Consider the following 24,995-nt stretch of genomic DNA (forward strand, 5'->3'; position numbering starts at 1 on the left):
TCCCCATCACTATATTCTAGAATCCCTCTATCACTCATCTCCATGTCATTTATTCATTCAATAAATATCTATTGAGTACCCACTAAGCCAGGCATTGTTTTAGATACTGAGGATACAGTAACAAATCAGAAAAAGCCCCAGCTCTGGAGCTTGCACTCTAGTGGGAGATAGTCAATAAACAAAGAAAAATATGTCAGATAATGAAAATTGCTATGAAAGAAAATTTTAAAACAGGATAAGGGAGAGTGATTGAGGATGTTGGATGTTGTTTTAGATAGACTGCCAGGGAAGGCTTTGAACAGAGACACAAATGAGAGGAAATATCTGGAGGAAGCACATTCCAGGCACAGGGAATAGCAAACATAAAAGCCCTGAGGCAGAAGCATTTCTATTGTGTTGGAGGATGCTATGCTATTTACTTGTTAAGTATTTCTTGTGTGCCAGGCACCTGCTAGGGAATATGAAGATGCAATCAGACATAGTTTTTGCCCTGAAGGGGCAGCAGCTTAGTAAGGGACAGAGCATGTAAATAATTATAGCACGGGATAGCTACAGTGAAGTTATGTGTAAGTGGCTAGAGATACTTAGCAAAAGGAGCACAAAATCCAACCTGGAAAATTGGGGAAGGCTTCCTGGAGGAGGTGGCAATTTGTGTAGAGGGCTGAAGGAGGAGTAGGAATTCATAATGTAAGGGGAGGAGAGGGTTTGAACATTTTAAGGCCTGATGGCCTGAAAACAAGATAACTGGAAATACTGAAGTCCCTGGAAGAGGTGGAAAATGAGGCTGGTCAAGGTCAAAGAGACTGGGTCTTGCCGATCTCCGTGTGGCAAGATGAAAAGCTGCCTTTCATCCTTTGGGTGATCCCTGGGGAACCAGTGCTACAACTCTTTTCACTATATTTTTGTGCTGTTTCTCCTCCCGACCCCCATTCTTTTTTGTTTGTTTGTTTTTTGAGTACTAGAATCTTTCCCCCGCTTTCCTGCTATCGCCCTACTCCTGACCCTTCCTTCTCCTGCGGCCAGACCTCCAAATCCTGCTCTTAGAAGACCCCAGGCTTTCCCCACGGTCCAGCGCCCCAGTTCCCCAGCTCGGGGCCACGCCCCCATAACCACGCCCACGATGACGCGCCGCGCCCAGTGCGTGGGGATTCCCGCGGCTGTGGCCACTACCCGGCCTGCCCCGCGGCAAGATGGCGGTCTGAAGGCAGTGGGCAGCGGCAAAAGTTTGTTGTGGGATTGGAATAGCCGGGCAGGGAGTCTAGAGTTGGGGGAGACCGTGGGGACACCAGCATGGAGCTGGGGAGGAGCTGGGACTACCTCTGGGGTTGAGAAGAGGAAATGGAATGGTGAAAGGTTGGAGGCGGAGAGAAAAAAAGGAGATAGGGATGGAAGGGAGGGGGCCTAGATTCCATTGGTAGTCCTGGGGGAGGGAGTTCGAGGCGGGGGAGCCAGAAGTAGGTGTGCAGCCCGGGAGAAGTAGAGTCACGAATTGAAGCGGAACTTATTAACCGAGAGTCAAAAGCCTGGAGCGTGGGGCCGAGGCCCGACGGCAGCAGGCGGGTGGGAGAGGAAAGGGGGTCTTTTCCGTAGAGGAGTATAGTCGGAAAGAGGGGAAAAGAGACCTGAAGCATGCTAGGCAGTTTCGGTAAGGAGGGAACTAAAACCAGTCAAATGACCCTCTTCCAGACTTAGATCAGCCTTTCCACGGTTCTTATAGCAGCATCTGCCCCAATTTCGGCTGAAGACTCAGGGGCCCCAGGGACTGGAAGAAATCACAGTGCCTACTTGGAAAGAAGAGGTAGCGACTTGCCCCAGCTCAACCCCAGAGCGGGTAAGGTGGCCTCCGGTGACAGGCTGGCATGCTCCCTGGGAGCAGGATGCATGGGCTCCGAGTGAGGCTGAAAATCATTTAATCTGAAAAAGGTACTCTTCTGTAGAGGCTGCCCTTTGCCTGTGCTCCCTTAGTTAGTGTTCTACTTAGATCTCACGCAGATTTTGAGAGTTGGGTGTAGAATTGAGCCTTGTGTGCTTTCACTTGTAAAAGCGAACGTGGGCAAGAGCCTAGAGATCAGGCTGAAAGTATTTTAGCACATCCCGTCACAAGCAACTTCCTTCATGCTCACTATATTTTCTTGTCTCCCCATCACATCTTCAGTTTGGTATCCTGCCTGAAGTGAGATTTGTGGGTGAAAGATGGTGGGGAGTCATAGGAAAACAAATTTCTGATGGTGTTTGCTATTTAGGTACCTGCTGTCACCAATTTTGGAATTCACTCTTACAGCATGTCTACCTCTTTTGATCTTTTCTTTTGGTGAGAAGGGCTCATTAGTGTTCTTTAGGGGTGTGGATTTGTTGGGTAGGTGGGGTCAGAGGAGGAAGGAAGGCAGGTTGGGATTAAGGAGAAGAAACCTGTATCAGTCTGTGGTAAGAGGTCAAGCTGACTGGCGTAAAGCTCTGCGAATGTTTTTCACATCACTGTGTGATATTGAGAGCTGCTTTACAGCCTGGACCAGTGTGGTGTTGGAAGGAAAGTATTGTAGAGCTTGCCCTTTTCTTTTCTAATAGCTTTCTTCTTTTCCTTTGTATTCTCCCCAACAAACTGTATTTTAAAAAAGAAAATCAGTTTCACTAGCCAAACTAAGCATGGCTTGAGAGATAGTGGACTTGGGGTTGGAGAAAAGAGAAGAGGTCTGCAGCCATAGAGGCAGTGAGTATGATCCTCACTCCTTTGATGCCCTGTGGTTATGCCCAAACTAGAGTTGGGAGCATGTTTCTTACTGAAGCCTCTTTCAGGATCTGCATCTGCTCCATGATTGGACTGGAAAGTCTGGTTTGATCTAGGACTCCTCACTAACCATCTCCTGCTCCCCACTCCCCCCCTGCCCCCAAAGGCAGACCAATACAAATCACTGTCACTAGATTAGCTTCAGTACCTTCAGGTATCTGAAGAACTGATGTTATTTAGCTGTGACTCCATTTCTAGAAGGTTGAGAACCTTCTCTTTCTGAGAACAATTTGCGGGTGCCCTAGGAAATTGTGATCAGCAAGGACAGTGTGGTGAGTGCACATTAGAGGTTAAGAGCACTGACAGTAGAGCCAGACTGCCTAGTTCAAATCTGGGCTTTGCCATCTGTAACTCTGTGACCTTTAGAAATTGCACAGCAATCTATGCCTCAGCCTTCTCATCAGTCAAATAGGATGGTAAGAGTACCTATCTCATAGAGTTGTGTGAGGGTTAAATAAGTTAATACATTAATGTGTTTAGAACAGTGCCTGACACTCAATACATTATTATTATGCGAGTCAGATCTCAGCACTGATTTCTGCTTCATGATTGAACTTGGTGTCTCTCTGTGGAGGACCAGTACTGGTTTGGGCTGCTATCCTGATGTTAGAGAGAAGAGGCACAGCTTTTGGATAGTATAGATTTTTGCATGTGGTGAGACCATCCTCATTAAGTATTTAAAGTGATGTTAAAATGCCAGTGATTTCCTGCTTGAAGCTGTGAGGCTGTAGAATTATCTAATTTGCAGTTGAGTGATAATAATAATAATGCTTATTGAGCACATTCTATGTGGCACTGTTTTAAGTGCCTTACATGTATTCACTGGTTTAATTTTCACAACAACCCTCTGATGTAATGCTGTTATTATCCCCATTTTACAGACGAGTAAATAGAGGTGCATAGTGGTTAAGGAATTTGCTCAATGTCACCCACCAGTAAGTGGCAGAGCTGGGATTTGAACTCAGGCAATCTGGCTTTAGCATTTGAGCTTCTTTTTTTGGATTTGGTATGAACTTTAAAATATGCTTACTGGCAATTTGTATTTCTTGTTAGTTTGTCACAATGGTTCAATGTATGCCCATATTGTAGTAAAAATTTTTTGATTGTTTCAGAAATGTTTTAGGAGCTGAGTTCTTCATCTCAGTTCACTCCTTCTCAAAGATAATAACTAGTGCAAGGACCGGTGAGGCAGCCCCCTGTGACCTGTTAACCAAGTCTGGCCTCTCTCTTCATGATTTAACTTGGTGACTGCCCTCTGGAAAGCAGGTTGGGTTGGGTGAGCGGACAGAGTGACATTTGGATCCATTCTTAGCATGCCTTAAAGATTGTGTGTGTGTTTGTGTGTGTGTGAGTGTGTGTATGTGTGTAATGTAGATGGAAGTATAAGGATCACTTCTGACTTTGATTACTGACATGGGCAGTTGAAGTAGCCATAGTGTTAAATTCATAGACAGTCTGGATTCATCTTTTAAAAATAACAAGCAGCAAACTACACAGGCGGAAAAAAATGTGGCATTTTAAACAGAGCTCTCCCTCCAACTTGAGAGGAAAATGGAAAATTAGTGTGCTGTGTTGTTGAGGAAGGCCCTGATGCAGCGCCCAAGTCTCTTTCCCTTTAGCCAGGGAGGAAGCCGTGTGCGGCCTTGGGGCAGAGGTGTGCCCAAGGATTGATTGACTGGCTTTCCTTTGCCCTGTACTTAAGACTCACTCTTCCCCTCCTTCTGAGTCATGTCCTGTCTATTTAACACGCCCTCAGGGCCCATCTTTTTCTTCAGTAAGTGACTCCTCTTTGCCAGAAGAGTAGGTATGCACCTGGTGTTTGACCAGATTTTGGGGAATCAGGGGCTCAGGACTTAGGGCTTTCCTTGAGAATTCTGACCCAGCCCTGTGTTGAACTTTTCCGTTTGTTGTGGCACATGTGATTTTAAGAGTTAGACGGCATCTGTCAGTCTCTCCCCTCCTCCATCACTATAGGAGCCACGTATCTCAGGATAACGTACTTTATCTTGATTTGTGCTGCAGTCAGCATGCTGAAACGTGTCATCTCCATAGAGTACACTTTTGTGTTTTGGTAAAAGTCCTCAGACTTTCTGGATTCAGGTCACGTTTTAGCAAGTGATTGAACTGCAGGGCCAAGGCTGATGGATTTTGAGCCAATTCTCCCCCTTTACTGTTTTCTTTTTGTTGTTATCTAAGTCAGTTTCTTCTCATAACACCCTGTATTCACATATTATCTTTGAATTGAATCCTTTTACCTCCTCCTCACTACCATATTTTGAGTGCCCAGGACCTGTGGGAAAACTGGGCCTTCTCCATCTGGACTCAGCCCCTTAACAGCTCTCTAAACTTATCTCATTCTCTGCAACTTCTGGGCCTTTGCACATGTGGGTCCTTCTGTCTGGAGTGCAGACATCTCAGACTCCCTTTACCTTCCTTACTGCTCTTGAGATCTCAATTTAGATGTCACTTCCTTTGGGATCCCACCACCCTTGAGTGTCCTTCTGTGCATACTTCTATTTCAACACTTACTGTATTGTAATTGCCTGTTTACTAGTCTGACTCTCCCAAGACCATCAGTGCCCTGAGAACAGACACTGTGTCTCAGTCATTGTTGTCTTCTAGCATTTAGGATAGCGCAGGGCACATAGCAGATGCTTTATAATGTTGTGGTAGGTTTAGAACGAATGAAATGTGGACAGTCTCCCCCTACTCTAATCTACCTAACATGCTGCTGTAAAAATTATTTTCCTATAAAATATGATGTCTTTTCCCGTAAAAATGCCATGGCTTCTCCCTTGTTTTGGATAAAGTCCACACTCTTTAGCTCGGCATGCAAAAAGGTTCTTTACACTCTGTCCCAAACTCAACCCTCTGGCCTGAGTTTCTGCCGCTCTACTTCATCTGTCCTGTGTTTCCTTGCTCCTGTTTCCTTCTGCTCCTGAACCTGTTCTGGCCATCTGTTTACTTTCTTCTTGCTTGTGCACTTTGCTCTCTCCTTAACGCTCATCTGTCTCTTAAACTCTGCTCATTCCTTGAGACCCAGTTCCTCTGTCACCTCCGGTGAGAAGACTTTCCTGCTTTTCTTTCTTCCTCATGGCCCCCACAGCACTTCAAACCTCTGTTCTGGCACTTACCATGTTGTGTGGTGAGTTCTCTATTTCTCACTGTCTCTTTCGCTGAGCTCACCCCCTGTAGAGGGGGGACCCTTCCTAATTATGGGGTTGGGGTGAGGGAATAGGGGAGACAAGGAGGGTGGGGTTTGGGGGAGTTGGAAGAGGGGTGAGCAATGTGATGGAGTCTGATCTGGGAGCTGGGTTTCAGTCCCAACTCTGCCACTTACAATCTGTGTGACTGTGGACCGGTTACTTAAGCAGTAGAATCCTTGGTCTTGTCCCCTAGAAAATGAAGGTGACATTCTTTTTTGCAGGAGTATTGAACATTAGAGATAATGAGTTCACAGCATGGGGCATGGTACCTGGCATATGAAGGATACTCAGTAAATACGTGTTGAATGAATGAATCTCATTTTTGAAAACTCAGTAAATAAGAAGAGGCTTTGTTTTATTTGAGCTAGATTAAGCCTTTTGATTTTTGCCAGGTAGCCAGGAACATTTTTGAAGTGGGAATAAAATTGAGAGAATCTCCTTTCTTGTGATGAAGCAATAAAAAGGGTGAAATCTTATTTTGTACATCGTCAATGTGCAAAATAAGATTGTTGGTGCGTCTCCATCTGTTATGTTGTAATGACTCCTTTGATGGATCATGACATGGTATGAGATTGGTGGTGACCTTGCTGGATACAGGTGCGGTCAGGTAGGTGTTGGATTTGTGATGTAGCTAAGGCTGTGGATGACTGGATGGGATGTCTGAAGATCCATGTTCCCCCATGTTTTATGGACTGAAAAATGTTGGAGGAAGCTGATGGAACACATCTAGGCATTGAGGAAGCCAGACTTCTTGTCCCACTTTTCTTAGGGCTTCGATGATCTTCTTTTGTCACAGAACAGTATTAACTCAGGTGTCCCCCAGAAATGGGGATTGTAGCTGAGAGCTGCTGTCCATTCTTTGTCTTTTTGTTGTCAGTATAGTTGATGGGGGGTAGTTCTTAGGGTACTAGTTCCCAAGAAACACCAAAGGAATTTGTTTCCAGAAATCTAGACCTCTTAATTGTATATTGCCACGTGGTGCCCCAGTGTGAGTTTACAGTCAGAGGAAAATTTGTCTGGGTTCTCAGGAGGGCAGCCTTCTTTTCTAGTCCTTAAACCCCTTCCCCAGCCATGCATCTCTCCTCTTTGCTCTCAGAGCACATACCACACTGCTGTGCAGGTGGCCGTTAACCTGTCTCTCCCCACCTAGGGGCAGGGTCTTCTTAGAAGCTTCCTAGAGGCAAGGTCATTTACTGAAGGCTGAGCAGTCGTGGTTCCTGGGTGGCCCAGCCTAGTCCTTAGACTAAAGCAGGTGAGATCTGTTTGGCAAAACCTTTTGAACTCTCTGGAAGGAAGGTCCAGCATAAACAAAAGGTGATAGTGTTAACAATCGTATTACTAATTGTTTTCCAGAGCTGAGTTAATGTGGTTAAATGATCTTCCAGGTGCTTGGCTTCAGTAGTCTCCCTTTTCAGCCTTCTTGTGTTCTCATCACACATCCTAAGCCAGCAGGAAGGAGTTAAAAGAGGAGGTGAAATATACACAGGTGTATTTTCTTGCTTAATTAGCATCTTCTAAAAAGTCTTTGGCTGCTGGAATCCTCTCTGTTATTCATTAAGCTCCTTTTAGTGCCCACTGTAACCTGCTTGCTTTTCTGTTGTATCACTAGTCCTATCTCGGTGTGCCCCACGCTCACAGCCAGGACTTACTACAACCTTGTTAGTGCCTGGACTGATGATCAAAAGGATGAAAGCAGTAGGTAGAAGTGGACTGAAGGAGTTTTCCCCTGGCTCTACCTGTCGTCCCTTAGTGTGGGGTGTGGGTGTGTGTGCGCACTGTAGTATGGCAGGTCTTCACTGATGGCATCTTGGCAGGAGCGATCAGCTGCATTGTATGTAAAGCAGATTTGAGAGGAGATTGGGTGAGCCATCTGGACTGGATTGTGCTGTGTGCTTTTCAGCTTCAGAGGGACTGAGTCCCGTGGACTGATCACGAATGGAAGAGTGAGACCTCTTCTTTGTTAGGCCTATCTCATAAGTGCCAGTGGTCTGATAGGTAACATTTGGGATCTATAAAGGTCATGGCCTCCCTGTTTGTGAAGAGCTTCTGTGCTCTCCTGTAAACTGTGGCAGGGAACTCCCTCAGGAGAGGGACTGCCTTGTGGGAAGACAGCCTAGACCCGAAAGCCCTGTGCTTCCTCTCAGCCAGCCAGTGGGTTACAACTCTGTGCTTCTCGTCCTGGATACTGAACAGTGGCCTCTTTGCACCTTCCCATGAAGCCAAGTTGAGAATTCAGTCTCAGAAGTCTTTGAGGATCTTTACAGCAAAGCAGAATTGTTGTGGCTTTTCTATGGCTCCCTGGAGAAGACAGCTTTCCAGGCTTTGCACTGGAATTAGAAATGTAGGGTTCTGTCCCAGTGTGTCCATGATCTTGGACAAGTCACTTGTCCTCTCCGTCACTACCTGCTCTATGGGCCTTACTAGGCTACAAGGATCAAAGGAAATATAATAGAAGGGAAATCACTTCTGGAATGGTACGGCACTTTGCAGATGGAGGGTTTTGTCCTTTTGTTGTAGGAATTGCATGTTTTCATCATAAACAGTATATGTCCTCATATAAAATGCCAACCATACAGAAAAACATACAAAATAAAAAGTAAGATGGCCTTCCCTTTCTTCTCCCACTGCTCCTGTTTAAGTTCTTTCCCCAAAATAAGGAACTCCTGTTAACTGTTTATCATGAATCCTTCTAATCATTTTTGTGTCCTTCCAGACATCCCTCATCGTGTACTGCCTGTAAGATAAACAGAGCTCAATAATAATACATCCTGTTCTTCAACTTGCTCTTCCTCCTAACAAGTAACCTGGTGGGGAAATAGTCCCTATTAGAGCCTTTGAGGAGCCTGGTTGCAGCCTCCCTCCCTGTTTGGTGTGTTCCTCAGGGGCTGGCTCCTTGGGGAGGATGGGGCAGCTTTCCTAGAGGTTCTCGCCACAGCAGACACCTGCTTGTCTCTGAGGGATTGTTTTTTATTCTGAGATGAAACTGTCTAGCAGGAATGCCCTTGATAGGGAATCAGGATGGATGTAAGTGTGACTTAGGCATCAGCACTTCCATCTCATATGTGTTTCTCCCCTTGTTTCATCTTTGGTTGAGTAGAGAGTAGACTTACCTGATTTCTCAGTCCCTATTTCAGTGCAGACAGTCCCCCCCTGGTTTCTGAAACCTTGGATTAGCCAGGTCACTTGCTTCTCTACCTTTTGAGAGCAAACCAGACCCCACTGGTGTTTATTTATTTACTTATTGCTTTGTGTGTGTGGTGAGGATTCAGAAGGTAGCCAGTCCATGGCCATGCTTTCTTACCAGTCTAGGGAAGATGTCAGAGCCTGCAGAAAGAGTTGTTATCTTCCCTGCTAGATGGTCATCTTATCCTCCATGGTCAGGCCTTGGCTTTTTGGCCTCTGGAGCTATCAGAGCAAAGTGGGGAGCCCTTTGAGGAGGCAGCTGGGAAGCTGGTAGGAACCTTCTGTCTGTGCTTATCGCTGGCCTGGGTGTGGGAGAAGGCCAGGCCTATTGGCGGGGCCAGGGTGTTCTCCCCTTTCTACCCCGTGTCATATCATCTACAGGCCTTTCAGACAAAAGGGGGAGCCTTCTGCTTTTTCCCTGCCAACATTGTCCTTCTCTATGAAGCACAAGCTGTGTTTGCTGATCTCTTTGCCGTACTTTTTCTGTCCTGCCCCAGCAGTTGCATCCCATAGGGTCCCTGGGCCTCCACTGCTGTGATGCATTTGCCATGAGATCGCTAAGCCAGGGTGTGTCACTTCCCCTAGGTGGTTCTGGAGGCTTCGGGAAAGAGTGGTTTCTGCTGTTCCCCGGGCTGGCTCTGTAGGAATGCTAGTCCTCCTGGGCATTGCTCATTCTGAGGAAGTGGGATAGTCCCTCTCGGAGTCTGGGGAGCCTGGCCCTAGTATAGCCCTTAGCTTCGCTCTGTGGTTTCCTCTGGGGCCAGCTCCCTGGGAAGTGCCGTCCCTAGCCCTTTCAGAAACTGAAAAGTGGCAATGTCACCTGTTCCCCTGACCAGCCCAGCTCCGGGCCTGGGCGCACACTGCCCCATTGTACTGTGCTTTCCATGCAGCTCTTGTTGCAGCCTCTGGTCCCTGGGCCAGTTCTCTCCTAGCCCCTTTCCTGGGAGCCCGTGGGAGGTGGTGGGGTGAACTCTGTCAGCACAGGCATGGGCTGGGTGGCAGCTGCAGCTGTGGTTGTCTCTGTTCTTACAACCCAGCTTTCAGGGCTCTGGGACTGCCTGGCAGCAGAGTTCCTGGAACAAGTGAGACAGGGGAGCCACCCTCCAGTAGCAGTGCCCCCCACAGTAGCGGTCCTCTCTTTCTGTTGACCAACCAGAGACCTTGTTACCTGGGGTCACGGGCTGGGCTCACTGGTTGGCAGAGGGAGTACTATACTTCCACCGGGCACGCTTTCCAGATGGGAGAAAGCCCCTGAGGGTCTCGTGGTAAGTTGGGAGGAGCTTCCCTGTCAGGAGAGTGCAGTGTGTACCCTCGGGCACCCTACAGCTTGGCATTCCTTCTGCTTTCTCTGCAGCTCCGGAGTTGGGCTGCTCACAAACCAAGCTGTCTGTTTGTATGGAGTGCCTGGAGGGCGTCTGCCATGAGTCTGTCGCTAACCATGCTAACCAGGAGAGCTGGCTGGTTGGGGAGAAGACACTAACCCTGTGAGTCTGACCTGGGCCAGCTAACCTGCCCTGAGGTACCACCAGCCTGTCTCTGTCCTCCCTTCCATCCCCAGCCTGACTGCCTCCTCCCCTTAGCTTACATCATGCCATCTCCTCTGCTCCATGGAGTTTGAGAACACCCCTCAGTTACCAGCTATTGATTTCATGCCTCAGAGATGGATGGAATCAGAGTGGGAAGGGAATTTTCTGCTAGAACTGATAATTTCCTCCCTTTATTAAGAGGGGGAGATTGAATGGTGTCCCCATTATTCTCATCCTAAGATAGTAATTTAGGGTGAATTGCAGGTTCTCCTTGGGGGTGAGGAGGTTGAGGAAAACCTTGGCCTGGCTGTGGGGAATTCTCAGGGCAGAAGAGTGAAGCTACTTAAACTGAAAGCTGGAACCCAGAACCAGGTACTCATCATTGGCGACTGTTGCTCTGGGGGTGGAGTTTGTCCCTCACCGCTTCCACCTGGAGCTTCAGGTGGACTTTAGCCGAGAAGAACTGGGAAGGGTGCCTCAATGAGAGGGGGCAGGACCTGGCTTTGGACTCCACAGTGAGCCTAGGGGAGGCCTTTGCCTCAGACTGGGAGACTGGTGAACAGCTTGCCATGGAGAAGCTTCTGCCCAACTCCGTCCTTCCCCCAGGCTTGGAAAGGAGAAGAGGGGTCTGGAGATAACAGGAAGGCCAATTGCTTGGGGCTCCCTGGTGTTCTGCATCGGTAACTCTGTAGACAGACACTGCAGACAGACACTCCTGCGTCGGGAGGCAGTGCAGCATTGGGTAGGCTGCATGGAGCAACTTGAAACCTGAAGATCCTCCAAGTGGATTGTTTGCCTTGGGCCAGGATGCCTGTGACCGTGGGGTGGGAGTGTGTAAATAGGAGACAATGTAGGTGCTACGTGGATGTATAGGGACCTTGAATAAGGAATTAACAAGCTGGAAGGGTCTGTGGCTTGGCTCTGACCAGGAGAGCAGAAGGGGCCTGGAGTGGAGGCTGGTTCAGGGCCACCCCTCACTTGACCCTTCCTTAGGAGACGGCATGGGAACTAAGATCCAGTGCTAGTTATGAGCTTGGGGATGTTTTGGCCCTCCCTTTGGGTAGGGGTTGGTTTGCTTAGATCATCATCATCGATAGTCTTCAGCCCCTTTATTCCTGTCAAGTGTTTGCTTGAATGAGAGACCACGTGGATAGACGTGAGGTATTTGCTCAGGTGGGGAGCCAGGTGAGCTCTCACAGGTCACCATCACTAATTCTGAGGCCCTGGGATGACTCTGGGGCAGAATAATTCCCACCCATTTTGGCTTTGAAAAACCTGTCAGTCTGTTCCGCTTAGAGCAGGCAGGGGGCCAGATCAGGGCTGCAGGCAGCATGTCCCAGGAGGGTGAGGTTGTTCTTGCCCAGAGGGGTGGCAGGCCTGGCTGGGGGAGGGGCAGTGAGGCTGGTCTGGGCACAGACTGGCATCTTCCAGCCTCGTCCTCGGCCCAAAGCAGAGCCCTCCTGGGCCCCACCCCGCTCTCTGCTGGCTGCCTGCCTGCCACGCGCCCAGGATTGCTGAGGGCTTTGCTCAGGTATCTCGGGAACAGCTGCTCCGGAAACTGGGGGCCTGTGTGGGGAAGGCTGAACCTAGCCTGCTCTGGTAGGACTGGCTGGCTGGTGGCTGTTCACTGACAGTTGAGGTAGAGAGGAGCTGTACTGATGTTGGGGGGGGGGGCTGCCTTGTGGACAGCCCCAAGGGCCCCTGGTGGGTCACCTGGTTACAGAGCTAGCCCTTGCAGAGTGGTGGTTTGTGTTTCTTGGGCCTCAGCTGGAGGCAGAGCCTGGATTTTAGAGTCTTGAGAAGCAGCCAGACTTGTGCGGCAGGAGTGTGTCCTGCCCCCAGGGGCACAGCTTCCTCCAGGCCTGCGGAGTTCAGAGACTACCGCAGGGCTTACAGCTGAGGGGGCTTCCCGCATGGGAGGTGCCAGGCCCTGTGATCAGACATTCATGGTCAGCAGTTGCTTAGGGGCTTTGGGAAGGGCCCCTATTTGTTTTTATTATTTACTTGTATGCTGCTGGGTTAAGGCAGTGTACAACACAGTGGGAGTATTTTGAAAAGGGGCCATTTTTCCTTCCATTTTAAAAGTAGTAGTGATTGCTAACTTCATTTTACTTTCTTTGAGCAAATTCTGAAGAAAAGCTTTAATGATTTTTGTGGTGATACGTGTGCCTTCCCTGATTCAGAAGATTAGGTTCATTGGCCCCTGAAGTTTCCTTGCTTGCTTCATTCAGTAACAACTGGGAGCAGGTATTATCAGTAGGTTCAGAAATCTGAACCCAGATAAACTGTTGGGACCATAATTTTTTTTTTTTAATGGAGGTACTGGCCATTGAACCCAGGACCTTGTGCATGCTAAGAATGTGCTCTGCCACTGGCCTATACCCTCCCCCTCCCCATAATTTCTTAAAGAGAGTGTGGGTGATGTGGGGTGCAGAGGAGGCAGGTGGTCTCTCTGGGCAGGCAGTTGAATGGGCAGGTGGAAGAGGTGTAGTGCACAACTTGGGAGCTGGAGGAGACGTCTGGTAGGGGAAGGCAGAGTTTGAAAAGCCAAAGAGTCACACACATTTTGGATTTAGTTCTCTCTCCCTCTGCTGGGCTGTTAAGAGGGTAGCCTCTGCGTCCTGAGCAGGGAGAAAGCTGGATGCTGGGACCTCCCCTCCTCTCCTGCACTTTTGACTTTGCCCTGGGTCTTGGGAGACCCATGGAAAGGATGGCAGAGGGAAGTAAGAAGGCATCCTCAGCTCTGATGCCTCCTGTGGGTGTTTGTAGGGAGTAAGAGAAAGGATAATCGTGTGGAGAGAGTCAGGATTCGGAAGAGATTTCTCCTTACCCTACTCCGCCTCCAGCAGCGTGATCCCTGACCACGGGGGAAGCTCCTGGTCACATACGCATACTCTCCGTTTCCACAGAGGGGAGCGGGTATGAGCCACATATCCTGGTTTGGGAGAGATGCTTAGCAGATTTTTTTTGTCCTTTGGTTAAAGGATGTTGCCCAGCCAACTTGTGGTGCGCGTTTCTCCTTGTATCTGTCTCTGATACACTCTCTGCTCAGCTGTTCACTGGGTTCACGGCGCAGGTTCACTGTGCGTGCCGAGTCCCATCTAATGAAAGTAGACTTTGTTCTCTAGAGGCAGCTAATCGTGCCCCATGGGCTGTAATCAGGGAGAAGGTATTTAATACAGGGCAGGCGGCAACAGGCGGCCTGCACCCACTGGCAGATTGCAACATGGCAATTACAAATCTATCACCCCTCTCTCCACCCCAGCAGATATGGGGGGTGCTATTGAGTCTCTCCTCTGAACTGATTTTGAGTGAGTACTATGTAGAAGAGGAAGGAGGAGGCGGGGTTAGGTGGGGTGGGGGCCATGAGGAGAGCTGCTTTCCCTTCTCGCCTCACCTCCACGAGACAGGGAGGGTTTCCTGCTGCTCTGGGTATCTCCGTCAGCAGTGCCTGCAGGTCTAGCCCGAGGAGCCCCAGAAAAGACTGGGTTAGTCAGGGGTTTTAACTTAGGCCCCAACCTTTCTCCCAGAGCATAGCTGTTCTTGTAGTACCCAGCATGTGATCTGGTAGCCCCACATCCTGAGTCAGCTGCCTCCAGTTCCTTGAAGCTCAGGTAGTTTGTGGTGAGGGATGGGAGTGGGATTCTTCCCTGTCAATTTCTAGACCTTCTAGAAGACTCTTTTCCTGGAGATGCCCTGGAGCCAGCTCAGCATCCAGAGGCTTCAAAGGCTTCCTGCTTGCTCTTTATGGCCCATGGCCCATGGCCCATGGCCCATGACCCATTGAGTTGTCTCTGGGGGCCTCCTCCTCTCGCTGTGGGGTTGGGAGTCTCCTTGGGCTGAAACACTCCAAGGTAACCTGGGAATCTTTGGGTGAAGGAGAGGTGGCCCGTGGAGGCTGCACCTGGTAGCTGCTCTGCTGCCTTCTCTCTCACCTTTCCTCTTCTCCGGCTTGTGGACCTGCTGTCCAGCTGCTTCTCACTGTGTTCTCTAGTGCGCCTGGCATTGCTCTCACTGCTGGGTCTGACCTTCCCTGCAGCGCTTCCAGTCGAGGACAGCAGCCTGCCAGGCCCATCGTGTCCCTGTTCAGTACCAGAATTGTGGTCCCCTCTGGGCTGGATCTGGGGCACTTACCATCTCAGGACTTGGAGCCAGGGCCCCAGCGCACACTGGTATTTATGGACATGGGGCACGGAGGGAGTGGCATGGACTCTTCCTCATGGACTTGTGTTGGGGCCTCTGTAGGCTCCCTGGTGGACTCTCTCCCTGGTGGGCATTGTCTTCTGCTTCCCTAGTTGGGAGTCACTTCCCTCCCTGTGACTTGGACACTCTTTTCACTGATGATGCTACATATGAAAAGAGCAGTCTCTGGCCTGGAGGGAGAAACTCCCATCGCCACTGACATTCGTCCCAGAGTCTGAGTCTGCAGTTACCGCCCATCTCACTGCCAGCCACATCCACACTGTCTGTCTGTGCCCTCAGCGAACCAGATTATCTGGTCATGAAAGCCCTGGGAATGTGTGCTGTGGGGCCATGAGGTCGAGATGAGGCAGGCTGAGCTCGTGTGACGGGCTAGTTGTCACACATCTAGAGCTAGGGCAGCAGGGTCCAGGGGAGGCTGCTCTCCTTACAGGTAGACTTACTAGACACCTGGGCAGGTCAGTGTCCTCCCTGCCCACCCACTGCCCATACGAGTTCCCAGTGCCTAGAGGACAGTGTGGCATTGGCAGGAATAGGGAAGAAAAGCGGCTGAGAATAGACGGTATATAAAGGCTCCTCAGCTGACTGGGGAGCAGGTGGGGAAGGGAGTGGGGACCTGGTTTCTCCATAGAGAAGGGGAGAAGGCAGAGGCCAGCTCTGGAACGTCCTCTGGGTTTCGTAGAAGCTCTTGGCTACCTGTATCTCTCATTCCTGTGTCTCTGGCTCTACCCCCTTTTCTAACTCATAGACACCCCTACACTCAGACCCCCTAAGTGTCAGGACCTAGGTGCCCAGGCTGGCTTGGGACTTCCTGGACACTCTCCCCCAGGCCAGAGGAGCTCCTACCCTGGGGCCCTCTGGAGGGGTGGCCCCAGGGAACCTGTGGGGTGACTTGTTTGCTTCCCCACACCTCAGGAATGTGCTGTCCCTTCAGGCCCTCCCAGATTCCTGCGCAGGGAGTTAGCCCGACACAGCAAGCTGCCTGTGCCCTGTGGGGACACGCTCTGCCTCACCATCAAAGGGGTAGAGGTTGGCGGCTCGTGCCTGCTGCCACGCCCCAGAACCCCAAGCCAGAGGCCAGGCTGCCCAGACAGAGGAGGGGGGCCACTCCTGCTTCCCTCCCTCCCCACCCCCTCACCATTCTTCCTGCCTGAGGCCCTGTTGGAATGCAACAGGAGTCATGGCCAGGGCATGTCCCGACAGTAGGAACACATGCTTTAGCCTGCGAGGCTTCCCTCAGCTCCCAGCTCTGGTTAGGTGGATGGCAGCGGCGAGATTGTTTATGCCCAGAAGGCCACCCGAGGTTACTGCCTCCACTGGTCCCTGTGGTGGCTGCTGCCCCCGTGCTGCAACCCAGTTTATTACAGGTGAGGGCAGAGGCCGGAACCCCACAAACCTGGAGGGGACCTCACAGGTCACTCAGTCCCGCTGCCTCTGTGCAGGTGAGAAACAAGCTTATCCAGCAAGGAGAGGACTGACCCAGGACCACACAGTGTGTCAGAAGCAGTGCTGTGCTGAAACCCTGGTGTCTCAGCTCCCCAGGCGGGGCTTTCTACACAGGGTTTCTCAGCCTGGGCACTATCAACATTTTGTGCCAATAATTCTTTCTCCTGGGGCTGTCCTGTGCCTTATAGGATGTTTAGCAGCATCCCTGGCCTCCACCCTCTAGATGCCAGTAGTACCTACCCCTGTTGTGACAACCAAAAATGTCTTGAGACATTTGCCACATATCTGGTCGGGGGAGGGGATGAGAGGGGACCAAATCACCCTGATGAGAACCCTCATTGTTCTAAAATGCTGCCTTTTCAGATTTTTTTCTCCTGGACCTACCCCTCATTGCAGAGCAGAACACCCAGTCTGTTCACCACCATTGTCCACAGAACCAGCTTTTGGGGTCCTTCTGGAAACACTGCTAGGAGCTTTTCTGGCATCTTCTTGGGCCTCCACTTGGCTTTTTCCTGGCGTTCTCTTCTGCAAACCCATGTTCTCTGAATCTCTTAGTTGTTTCTAGACCTTGAGAGGTGGAGGAGATGAACAGGACAGGACCAGACCTATTCTAGAATCAGGCACGTGGTAAGCTGAGACCATGAACGTGGACGCAGACACACACGTGTCTCCTCTGGGCCTGTGACAGAGCTTTCATAGGGGGGCCGGTGCTTCCAGTCCTGTCCAGCCACTACTGCTTTCCCCTCAGACCCCCTGTTCCACGGCTCTCCTGCCTGGCTCTCCCGGGGTGGGAGCACTGGCAGACAGGCAGCTGACACCTGGCTTCCACTTTCTTCCCTTCTCGGGTTTCAGGAGCTATCGGCTGGAGGAAGTGGAGGGGCTGTGGGATGCGGAGAGCCACTGGCTGACTCCGGGACAGTGGAACAGACAGAGCTGCGGACAGGCTGACGGTATGTGGAGGCCTGCACCCCACTGGGTTCCCTCCTGGGGAGGCTGGCAGGTGAGGGGGCAGCAGGCAGCCACTACTGGTGGGGGCTGGTGAAAAGAGTCATGGAGGCCCCTGCCCCCTCTGCAGGGAGCCTGAGTTGGGTGCACATCCTCAAACCCTTACTTTCTGGTGACCTTTTTTTTAAGCTAACATTTATCGAACATCTCCCAAGCGCCAGCTGCAGTTGTTACTGCTTTACATACTCGCTACAACAACTCTGTGAAATTGGTGCCATTCTCAGCCCAGTTCAGTCAAGGAAACTGGTGCATGGCGAGCAGCTTTTCCCTCTGAGGCCACCTTCTGAGCCCACAGGGGCCAGGGGTGGGCCGCTCCTCAAGCCCAGTCCACGCTCCCTGTACCCAGTCCCTAGGCCCTGTCTTTACCCCCAATCTGTTCCCGCTGGGCCTGGGCACCTCTCCATCATGCCCCTGACTGGTGGGCACCAACACACCAGAGTCCAGCCCTTCTAATGACCCCAGCAGCGGCCCAGGCCTGTCTACTTGCCTGGTGTCTCCTACATTTCTCTTTTACTATCCTTTTTCCCTCAGTCCAGAGGCCTCTTGCCACATCTCTGAGCCTCCTCCTTCCTTGTTCCCCTCAGCAGGTTGAGAAGCCCTCACCTCCCAGAATGACCAGTGCGGCTCCTGCTAAGAAACCCTACCGCAAGGCGCCACCTGAGCACCGGGAGCTGCGGTTGGAGGTTCCTGGCTCCCAACTGGAGCAGGAGGTGGGCAAGAGTACCACACACCGCCCCCCGCCTTGCCCTGGCTGGCAGGTGCAGCCCCTGCGGCTGGGATCTGGCTGACTTGTCCTGCCTGAGGGGATGTCTGGTTCCCTAAGTCAGGGTGAGGGTGTGCTATTGCTGATACACTCTCGGGGTCTCAGCTGCAGCAGTGCTGGTAGGGGCCACGTAGACTCGTAGGGGGCAGCTGTAGTGCTGTCCACGTGTCAGGGAACTTGAGAGCCACTGTAGCTTAGCAGAAATGATCTCATGCAGTATTGTTCTTTGTGCATGATGCAGTCCACCAGACTGAGGGCTCCTAACCTGCAGGAGGCTGGGACTCTGGTCTTCCACTGGTGTGGGAGGGCCGACCAGTCTGCGGCCCTTCTGGGGGCATTAGGAGGTGGCTCTCCAGCTACTTCCCGCCAGACTAGCTGTTCTTTGCTGTCCCCAGAAGTCCAGCCCTTCCGCTTTGCTTTGTCTGCCCAACATTGATTAAATATGTTTTCCCTGCTAGGAACTGCATTAGGTTTTTAGGAAGCCTCCTTCAGGCACCTGCAAAACACTCTCCAAATCTGTTCTCCTCCCTCCTTAAGCTTACTGCAGGAGGAAACGGGGGCTACAGTTCATTCACCTTGCTCCTGTGTTTCCACCTTGTTGCACTGCGTGGAACATGTTTAAAGAACTTGAGAGACAGCTGGCACGTGCCAAGCATCAGGCATACCGTGGCCCGCTCTGATCAGATTCAGGGCAGAAATGCCTTCCGTGACTTGCCTATTTTCATTTCAGGAAAGAGTGAATAAAAAGGCCAGATTGTGCTTGGTGCCACTCATTGGGCAGTCACCTGGTTTTGTAGATGAGGCCACCAGGGCTCGGCAAGGTAACCATAGCCAGCATGTGGTAGAACAGGATCAAATCCAAGTGTCAGTGGCTCCCCAGTCTGTGGGCTTGGCTGCCCACTTCACTGCCCTGCCTGTGATTGACATCCTGAAACAGTTCCATGTGAAGTGAGCCCCTTGACATTTCCCTCCTGCCGTAGCACATATCTGCTCTGCTTGTGGTTAGCTGAGCTCTGGCTCTTGGGCCATGACTAACATGGAGTCTCGAGGAAGATTAGGCAGGAGGGTAAAAGCAGGACATTTCACTTCTCTCACTCAGGATGAGCCCAGAGGCTCTTCTTCCCCCATTCATGTTCTTCCCAAGCCTCTCTGAGGGCCTGCGTCTGCCCAGGGGGCCCTGGAGGGCTTTGTCAGAGCTCAGAGTCCTACTCTAGCTCACATGACTTCCTCACTTCTCTGGAAGGTCTCAGTCATGCTTGCAGGGCCCATGAGGAGCCCAGTGAACAGCTGGGAGCCTCTCTTTTAGCCCTGGAAGAGGCAGCATGGGTACTGGACCCATTTGCAGTTGACTCTGGGATTAAGAGGGGTTGGGGCTGGTGAGGGTGAGGGTGAGGGTTTGAAGGGGTTCTTTAATCTTCCGGTTGGCATGGGAGAGAGTAGTCTGGGCTTGTCTGGGTGTTAACTGGATTGCCAGCATCTCTACAGGGCCCTGCAGTCCACTTCTGCTGTGAGAGTCTCTGGGCTCCAGACATGGCCCTTTCCAGGACTGTTTGGAGGGGGTGGGGGCAAGAAGGAGGCCAGTGGTCCAGAGCTGAGCCTCAAGCTTCTGTTCTTTTGTGCCCAGGAGCCCCTGACTGACGCAGAGAGGATGAAGTGAGTATCTGCTGCTCAAGAGCCTGCCCTGCCTCAACTCTGTCCCTCTTAGCTCCAGGCAAGGCTGGGCTTTTCCTTGGATTAGGTAGAGATAAAGGTTAACGTGGGGTGTTTTAGGGACTCTGGGAGGAGGCTTGATATTGTGCATATTCTTTCCAGAAAAAGAGATTTGTTCCATGGGCTACAGGAGAACCTGGAATCAAGGAGGTGGGTGGCTCTGAGGGGCCTGCTCTTGCCAGAGCCCTTCCCCAGCTCCTGGCCCTCCTGTGCCAGCTGCCTTCCTGTAGCCCTTTCTGTGAGGCCTCTGGAGGGAAGGACAAGCACTGGGCTGGATTTCCCAGAAATGAATAATGGAGTAGCCTGATTGTGCAGTGGGGAAACTGGAGCTGGAGGCTTGGTGACTGGCTGGCTTGGGTTGTAACCAGAGACAGACTAGGAACTGTACCCCATGCACTTCTGTCTTCTCCTTCTCCAGTGAGGGGGTGGGGGTGTGGACTGGACTGTCCTCTCCCATCCTGTCTGCCTCCCCAACCCTTCAAGCCAAGCTGTTCTCATGGCTGGCAAGCCTATGGGATATGCTGCCCCCTACTCAGGCTGAGTCTCAAGGAGTCCCCTGCCTGCAGCTGCCTGTCCTCATGTCACTCCTACTCCTTCCTTCCTGAATCTAACCTGAGACTCCATGGCTGGCCCTTCCACCTCTGATGCCCTCTGTCTTTGACCCCTCTACTCCCTAGGCTTTTGCAGCAGGAGAATGAGGAACTTCGCCGGCGCCTGGCCTCGGCCACCAGGCGCACTGAGGCCCTGGAGCGCGAGTTGGAAATTGGACAGGACTGTCTGGAGCTGGAGCTGGGCCAGAGCCGCGAGGAGCTGGACAAGTTTAAGGACAAGTTCCGCAGGTGTGGGAACAAGGGGCCGGGACACACATGCACATGCCTCCCTGTTCACAGGAGGTGAGCTGAGAGAGGCCTGAACTCATCTGATTCTGATGAGACAACTGAAGTTCTGAGAGGATAATGACTTGCCCAAGATCGTATATCAGGGAGGGGCTGAGCAGGGTCTGAAGAATAGGACCTTGTCCCAGGGTCTTCCTTGTATTCCTCTACAGGCTGCAGAACAGCTACACGGCTTCCCAGAGGACCAACCAGGAGCTGGAGGACAAGCTGCACACGCTGGTAATCTGTCCAGGAGGGCAGTTGGGCTGGCACTGCACTCACAGCATAGCCGGGGGCTGGGACTTGCCTGGGGACTGCCATTCTGCCCTGGGGCTTGGGAAGGCGGGTGGGCCGTGGTGGTGGGGGACCCGCAGTGTGCTGTGCGAGTCAGGACTGTCTTAATGCTCACACTGTTTCTCTTCTCTCCTCGTCTTCCCCTCATGCTGCCACCGTCGCTGCCGCACTCTCCTCTCAGGCCTCTCTTAGCCACAGCTGGATTTTTGCAGTTGCGTCTGAGTTTGTGTGTTTTCTCCCTTGCCCTGGCCTCCTCCTCAGCTGAGATCTGGAATTGCTGGGGGCCGGCCACTGCCCTCTGCCCACTCCTTTCCTTTTCCTTGTGTGAGGCCCGTTCAGCAGTCAGTGCCTCCCTCTTGGGGAATGGTTGGGGAGGCTGCTGTTGGCTTGGGCAGAGGTACTGATTCAGAGGTCACCACTGAACGCTCACAGCTTCTCAGCTGCAGCGGTAGCAGGCCCAAGCCATCTGGGGGAAGGGGAATGTGGATCTAGTTCAGGAGCTGATGGTCCGAAGGCTGCTTTTGAGCCTGCAGCTCCCTCCCACCTTCTGGGTTTGCACAGTTATTGCTTCTCAGGTACCAGCTGCCTCGCCTGGTGTGTGGAGCCCCTTGAGCTCCCTCAAGGGCTGGGCAGCTCTTAGACTGCTTTGTCCTGGGCCCAGCGGCCATCGATCATGCTCAGAAAGGCCCCCGCCCCACAGCCAGCCTGGACTATGGAGGTGTCTGGTCTCCTTCTGTCTGTCCATCGTCTGTCTACTCTGTCCGCCTTGGCTGCCCTAGCACCTGTGGCTTCCTGTGTCTCTGGGCTGGGAGGAGGGGGAAGTGAGGAAGGGCTGGCTGGAGTGCGGGCTGGGTTCACCATGAGTCCTGTGCCCCAGATCAAGAAGGCTGAGATGGATAGGAAGACACTGGACTGGGAGATCGTGGAGCTGACCAACAAGCTGCTGGACGCCAAGAACACCATCAACAAGCTGGAGGAGCTCAATGTACGTGTGCCTCGGGTCCTCCCCGCCTGTGCTCCCCCGGGCAGGGCTGGGCTCTGAACCCTGTCTGTGTCTGCAGGAGCGGTACCGGCTGGATTGCAACCTCGCTGTGCAGCTCCTCAAGTGCAACAAGTCCCACTTCCGTAACCACAAGTTCGCTGACGTGAGTAGGGTGCCCTCCTTGCCAATGCCTGTCCACATATTTTAGGACCCCTCTAACTCCAGTTCCTACGCTTCTCTCCATTCTCCTGCCTTCAGCTCCCTCTTTGTCATCCCCTTGCCTCCCTGTTTCCTCTCAAACTGGTCAACTCTGCCACTGGTTAGTGTCCTATGTCCTATCAAAGGCCCATCACTAGGGATGGGATGGGGTGGGGGCTGGCCTTATTGGTATTTCTGGAACAGACACAGAGAGAGGGTCTCAATTTCTGGATCCTGTGCAGGAGGGGGTGGCCAGAGCTATGAGCCATAAGAACACTGAGAGGGCCCCTTGCTCCCAGGAGGAAACTCTAGATCCCAGAGCTCAGGCCCATGCTCAGGCCTGCAGAAGGAATGGAGGTATTTCCAAGGCTTCTGATCAGTACTGATTATCAAGCTCGTGTCTGGTTTGGGCAGAAGGTACTGCTGGGATGGGGGAGTTAGGCGTTTGAAAGCACATGGGCCTTAGCACGAGTTCTGGGTTCAAATTATGGCTGTGTTAATCAAAAGCTTCAAGTTATTTTACCCCTGTTGAGTCTCAGTTTATCTGCGAAATGAGGATATACCTTGGCATGCTGTGAGAACAGATAGATAGCAAGTGTCCCGCACACTGTGGTCCTTATACGTGGTAGCCGTTACTTTTTGCCAGGGAGAGAGCTGTCTTAGGCTGGGATCATTCATGTCTCTCTTTCCTTCTCTCTCCTTTACCCCAGCTGCCCTGTGAGCTACAGGACATGGTTCGGAAGCATCTGCGCAGTGGTCAGGAGGCTGCCAGCCTGGGCACTGCCCCCAGCCCGGCCCCGGGGGCTGTGGTTCCCACCTCAGTCATTGCTCGAGTGTTGGAGAAGCCAGAGTCTCTTCTGCTCAATTCAGCCCAGTCAGGCAGTGCCGGTTGCCCCCTGGCTGAGGACGTCTTTGTGCATGTGGATATGAGTGGGGGTGACATGGCTGGTCCTCCAGCCCCTGGCAGCCCGACCCCCCAACCCAATGGGGACTGCTGCTCTCTGGGCACTGCTGGGGGCTCCCCAGCGGAGGAGCCGCCCCTGCCAGCCTTTGAGAAGCTGAGCCCCTACCCAACCCCGTCTCCGCCGCACCCGCTGTATTCTGGCCGCAAGGTGATAGAGTTCTCTGAGGATAAGGTGCGGATACCCCGCAACAGCCCCCTGCCCAACTGCACGTATGCCACCCGCCAGGCCATCTCCCTGAGCCTGGTGGAGGAGGGCGGAGAGCGGGCCCGCCCTAGCCCCATGCCCAGCAGCCCTGCCTCAGCCCAGGCCTCACCCCAGCACCAGCCCAGCCCTGCCCCCCCGACACCCAGCGCCCCGGCCAGCTCTGCCAGCTCTGAGGAGGACCTGCTGGCCAGTTGGCAGCGGGCGTTTGTGGACCGCACTCCGCCCCCGGCTGCTGTGGCCCAGCGCACAGCCTTCGGACGTGACGCGCTCCCTGAGCTGCAGCGCCACTTTGCTCTAGGCCCCGCTGATGGAGATGAGGAGGTTCAGGCACCTTCTTCCCTACCTGGTGAAAGCGGGCTTTTACTGCCAACAGAAGCTGACCGTGGCTTTCCCAGGGAGGAGGAAGGGGAGGAGCTGAACCTGCCCGTCAGCCCCGAGGAAGAGCGCCAGAGCCTGCTGTCCAGTGACTGTGACACAGAAGAGGGCCCTGGCACTCCCCGCTCTGAGGGCAGGGCCTGGGCACTCCCCAGCTCTAGCCGCCCCCAGCGCAGCCCCAAGAGGATGGGGGTGCACCATCTGCACCGCAAGGACAGCCTGACCCAGGCCCAGGAGCAGGGCAACCTGCTCAACTAGGGCCCCCCTGCTTGGCTTCCTGCCACTGCTGCACTGGGGCTGCAGGGCGCCCCGACCTTTGCAGCTCAGGGTCCCTGCCCAGCCTCAGCCCTTGAACTCTGCTCCCTGTGCGGATAGGGTCAGGCCACAGCAGGCCTTTCAGCTGCAGTGACTATAACTGATACCAGCTTGCCTCATGGTTTTTCCCTTCTGGAATATTTACTCTTCAAAGGTAACTTGCAGCTGGGCTCATGACCTTTCTACCCGTCAGCCCAAGTTGGTCTGTTCGGGGGAGCTGAGGGGTTTATTACATCAGTGTTTATCCTCCATCCTTTTTTCATATCCACCAGTTTTTTTTCCCCCCGGCGCGTGAGGCATGGGTCATTGGGATTACTAACCTCTAATTTCTATTTTCACCTGTTTCCCTCTCCCCCCAAGTCCTCTGCACGAGCTGTTGCCTTCAAGGAGCCTAGCACAGCAGGCCCTCAGGGGATGAGGGAGAGGACTGACTCAGGGCTCTCCTCAGCTGTTTCCTTCCTCCCTCTGGAAGGGAGTGGAGGATGGGATTCAGGGGCCTCAAGCTGAGCTCTAGGAAGCCTGGCCCTGCTCCCAACCTTGGCTCTAGACTGTTACTCCCAGCTTTGGGAAATTTTCACATCAATAACTATTTTAAAATTAAATTAAACTATTTTACTGGTATGGCCTAATTTGTCTAGTAATGACATTCTTTCTGCCATTCTTCCCAGTCCTAGTCATGTCCTAGTCTTTGCTAGTGGTTCCCCTTGCCCCTACTCTGCCTAGGGCTTCCCTGGGCACAGTATCAGGCAGGGGGAGAGAGAGGGTGCACCTCAGGTAAACTTGGCAGGGCCCCTGAATCTTTCCTTAAGGTAAGGTCCAATCCAGACCAGCTCTAAGGGCTCTTGACCTTAGTTATGATCCTTACGGGACCTATGTAAGGTGTCATCCCAGAACCCTGGGTCCTAGCAGTTGGAGACCTGAGCCAGACTTGGAGTCATTTGGGGCCAGTGGACACTGCCTGGA

General features: G+C 52.4%; 1 protein-coding gene across 14 annotated transcripts; it reads left to right on the plus strand.

Annotated features, from left to right (window-relative positions):
* Positions 1-1,151: 1,151 nt before the first annotated feature.
* TJAP1 (tight junction associated protein 1) lies at positions 1,152-24,661 on the plus strand. Of its 14 annotated transcripts, XM_064476518.1 has the most exons (12): positions 1,152-1,223; positions 1,687-1,831; positions 10,529-10,658; positions 10,965-11,072; positions 17,199-17,296; positions 17,936-18,061; positions 19,739-19,767; positions 20,502-20,663; positions 20,873-20,939; positions 21,871-21,978; positions 22,055-22,138; positions 22,884-24,661. In XM_064476518.1, the coding sequence occupies exons 6-12, from the start codon at positions 17,963-17,965 to the stop codon at positions 23,973-23,975; spliced, it is 1,641 nt and encodes a 546-aa protein (XP_064332588.1). In that variant the 5' UTR covers positions 1,152-1,223; positions 1,687-1,831; positions 10,529-10,658; positions 10,965-11,072; positions 17,199-17,296; positions 17,936-17,962; the 3' UTR covers positions 23,976-24,661. The 14 variants fall into 14 exon arrangements, with proteins under 14 accessions (XP_064332588.1, XP_064332590.1, XP_064332587.1 ...); XM_064476520.1 differs by lacking the exon at positions 10,965-11,072 and having other exon boundaries at positions 1,687-1,923; positions 10,529-10,693; XM_064476517.1 differs by lacking the exon at positions 10,965-11,072 and having other exon boundaries at positions 10,529-10,693.
* The last annotated feature ends 334 nt before the right edge of the window (positions 24,662-24,995 follow it).

The sequence above is a fragment of the Camelus dromedarius genome, chromosome 19 (assembly GCF_036321535.1).
Source record: "Camelus dromedarius isolate mCamDro1 chromosome 19, mCamDro1.pat, whole genome shotgun sequence".
Lineage (NCBI taxonomy): Eukaryota > Metazoa > Chordata > Mammalia > Artiodactyla > Camelidae > Camelus > Camelus dromedarius.

Excerpts from the sequence above, each read along its gene's own strand:
- TJAP1 (XM_064476520.1), top strand. The coding sequence starts at position 17,963 with ATGACCAGTGCGGCTCCTGCTAAGAAACCCTACCGCAAGGCGCCACCT. Across the intron at positions 20,940-21,870 it reads AGGACAAGCTGCACACGCTG|ATCAAGAAGGCTGAGATGGA; the intron begins GTAATCTGTCCA and ends CCTGTGCCCCAG. Across the intron at positions 22,139-22,883 it reads GTAACCACAAGTTCGCTGAC|CTGCCCTGTGAGCTACAGGA; the intron begins GTGAGTAGGGTG and ends CCTTTACCCCAG.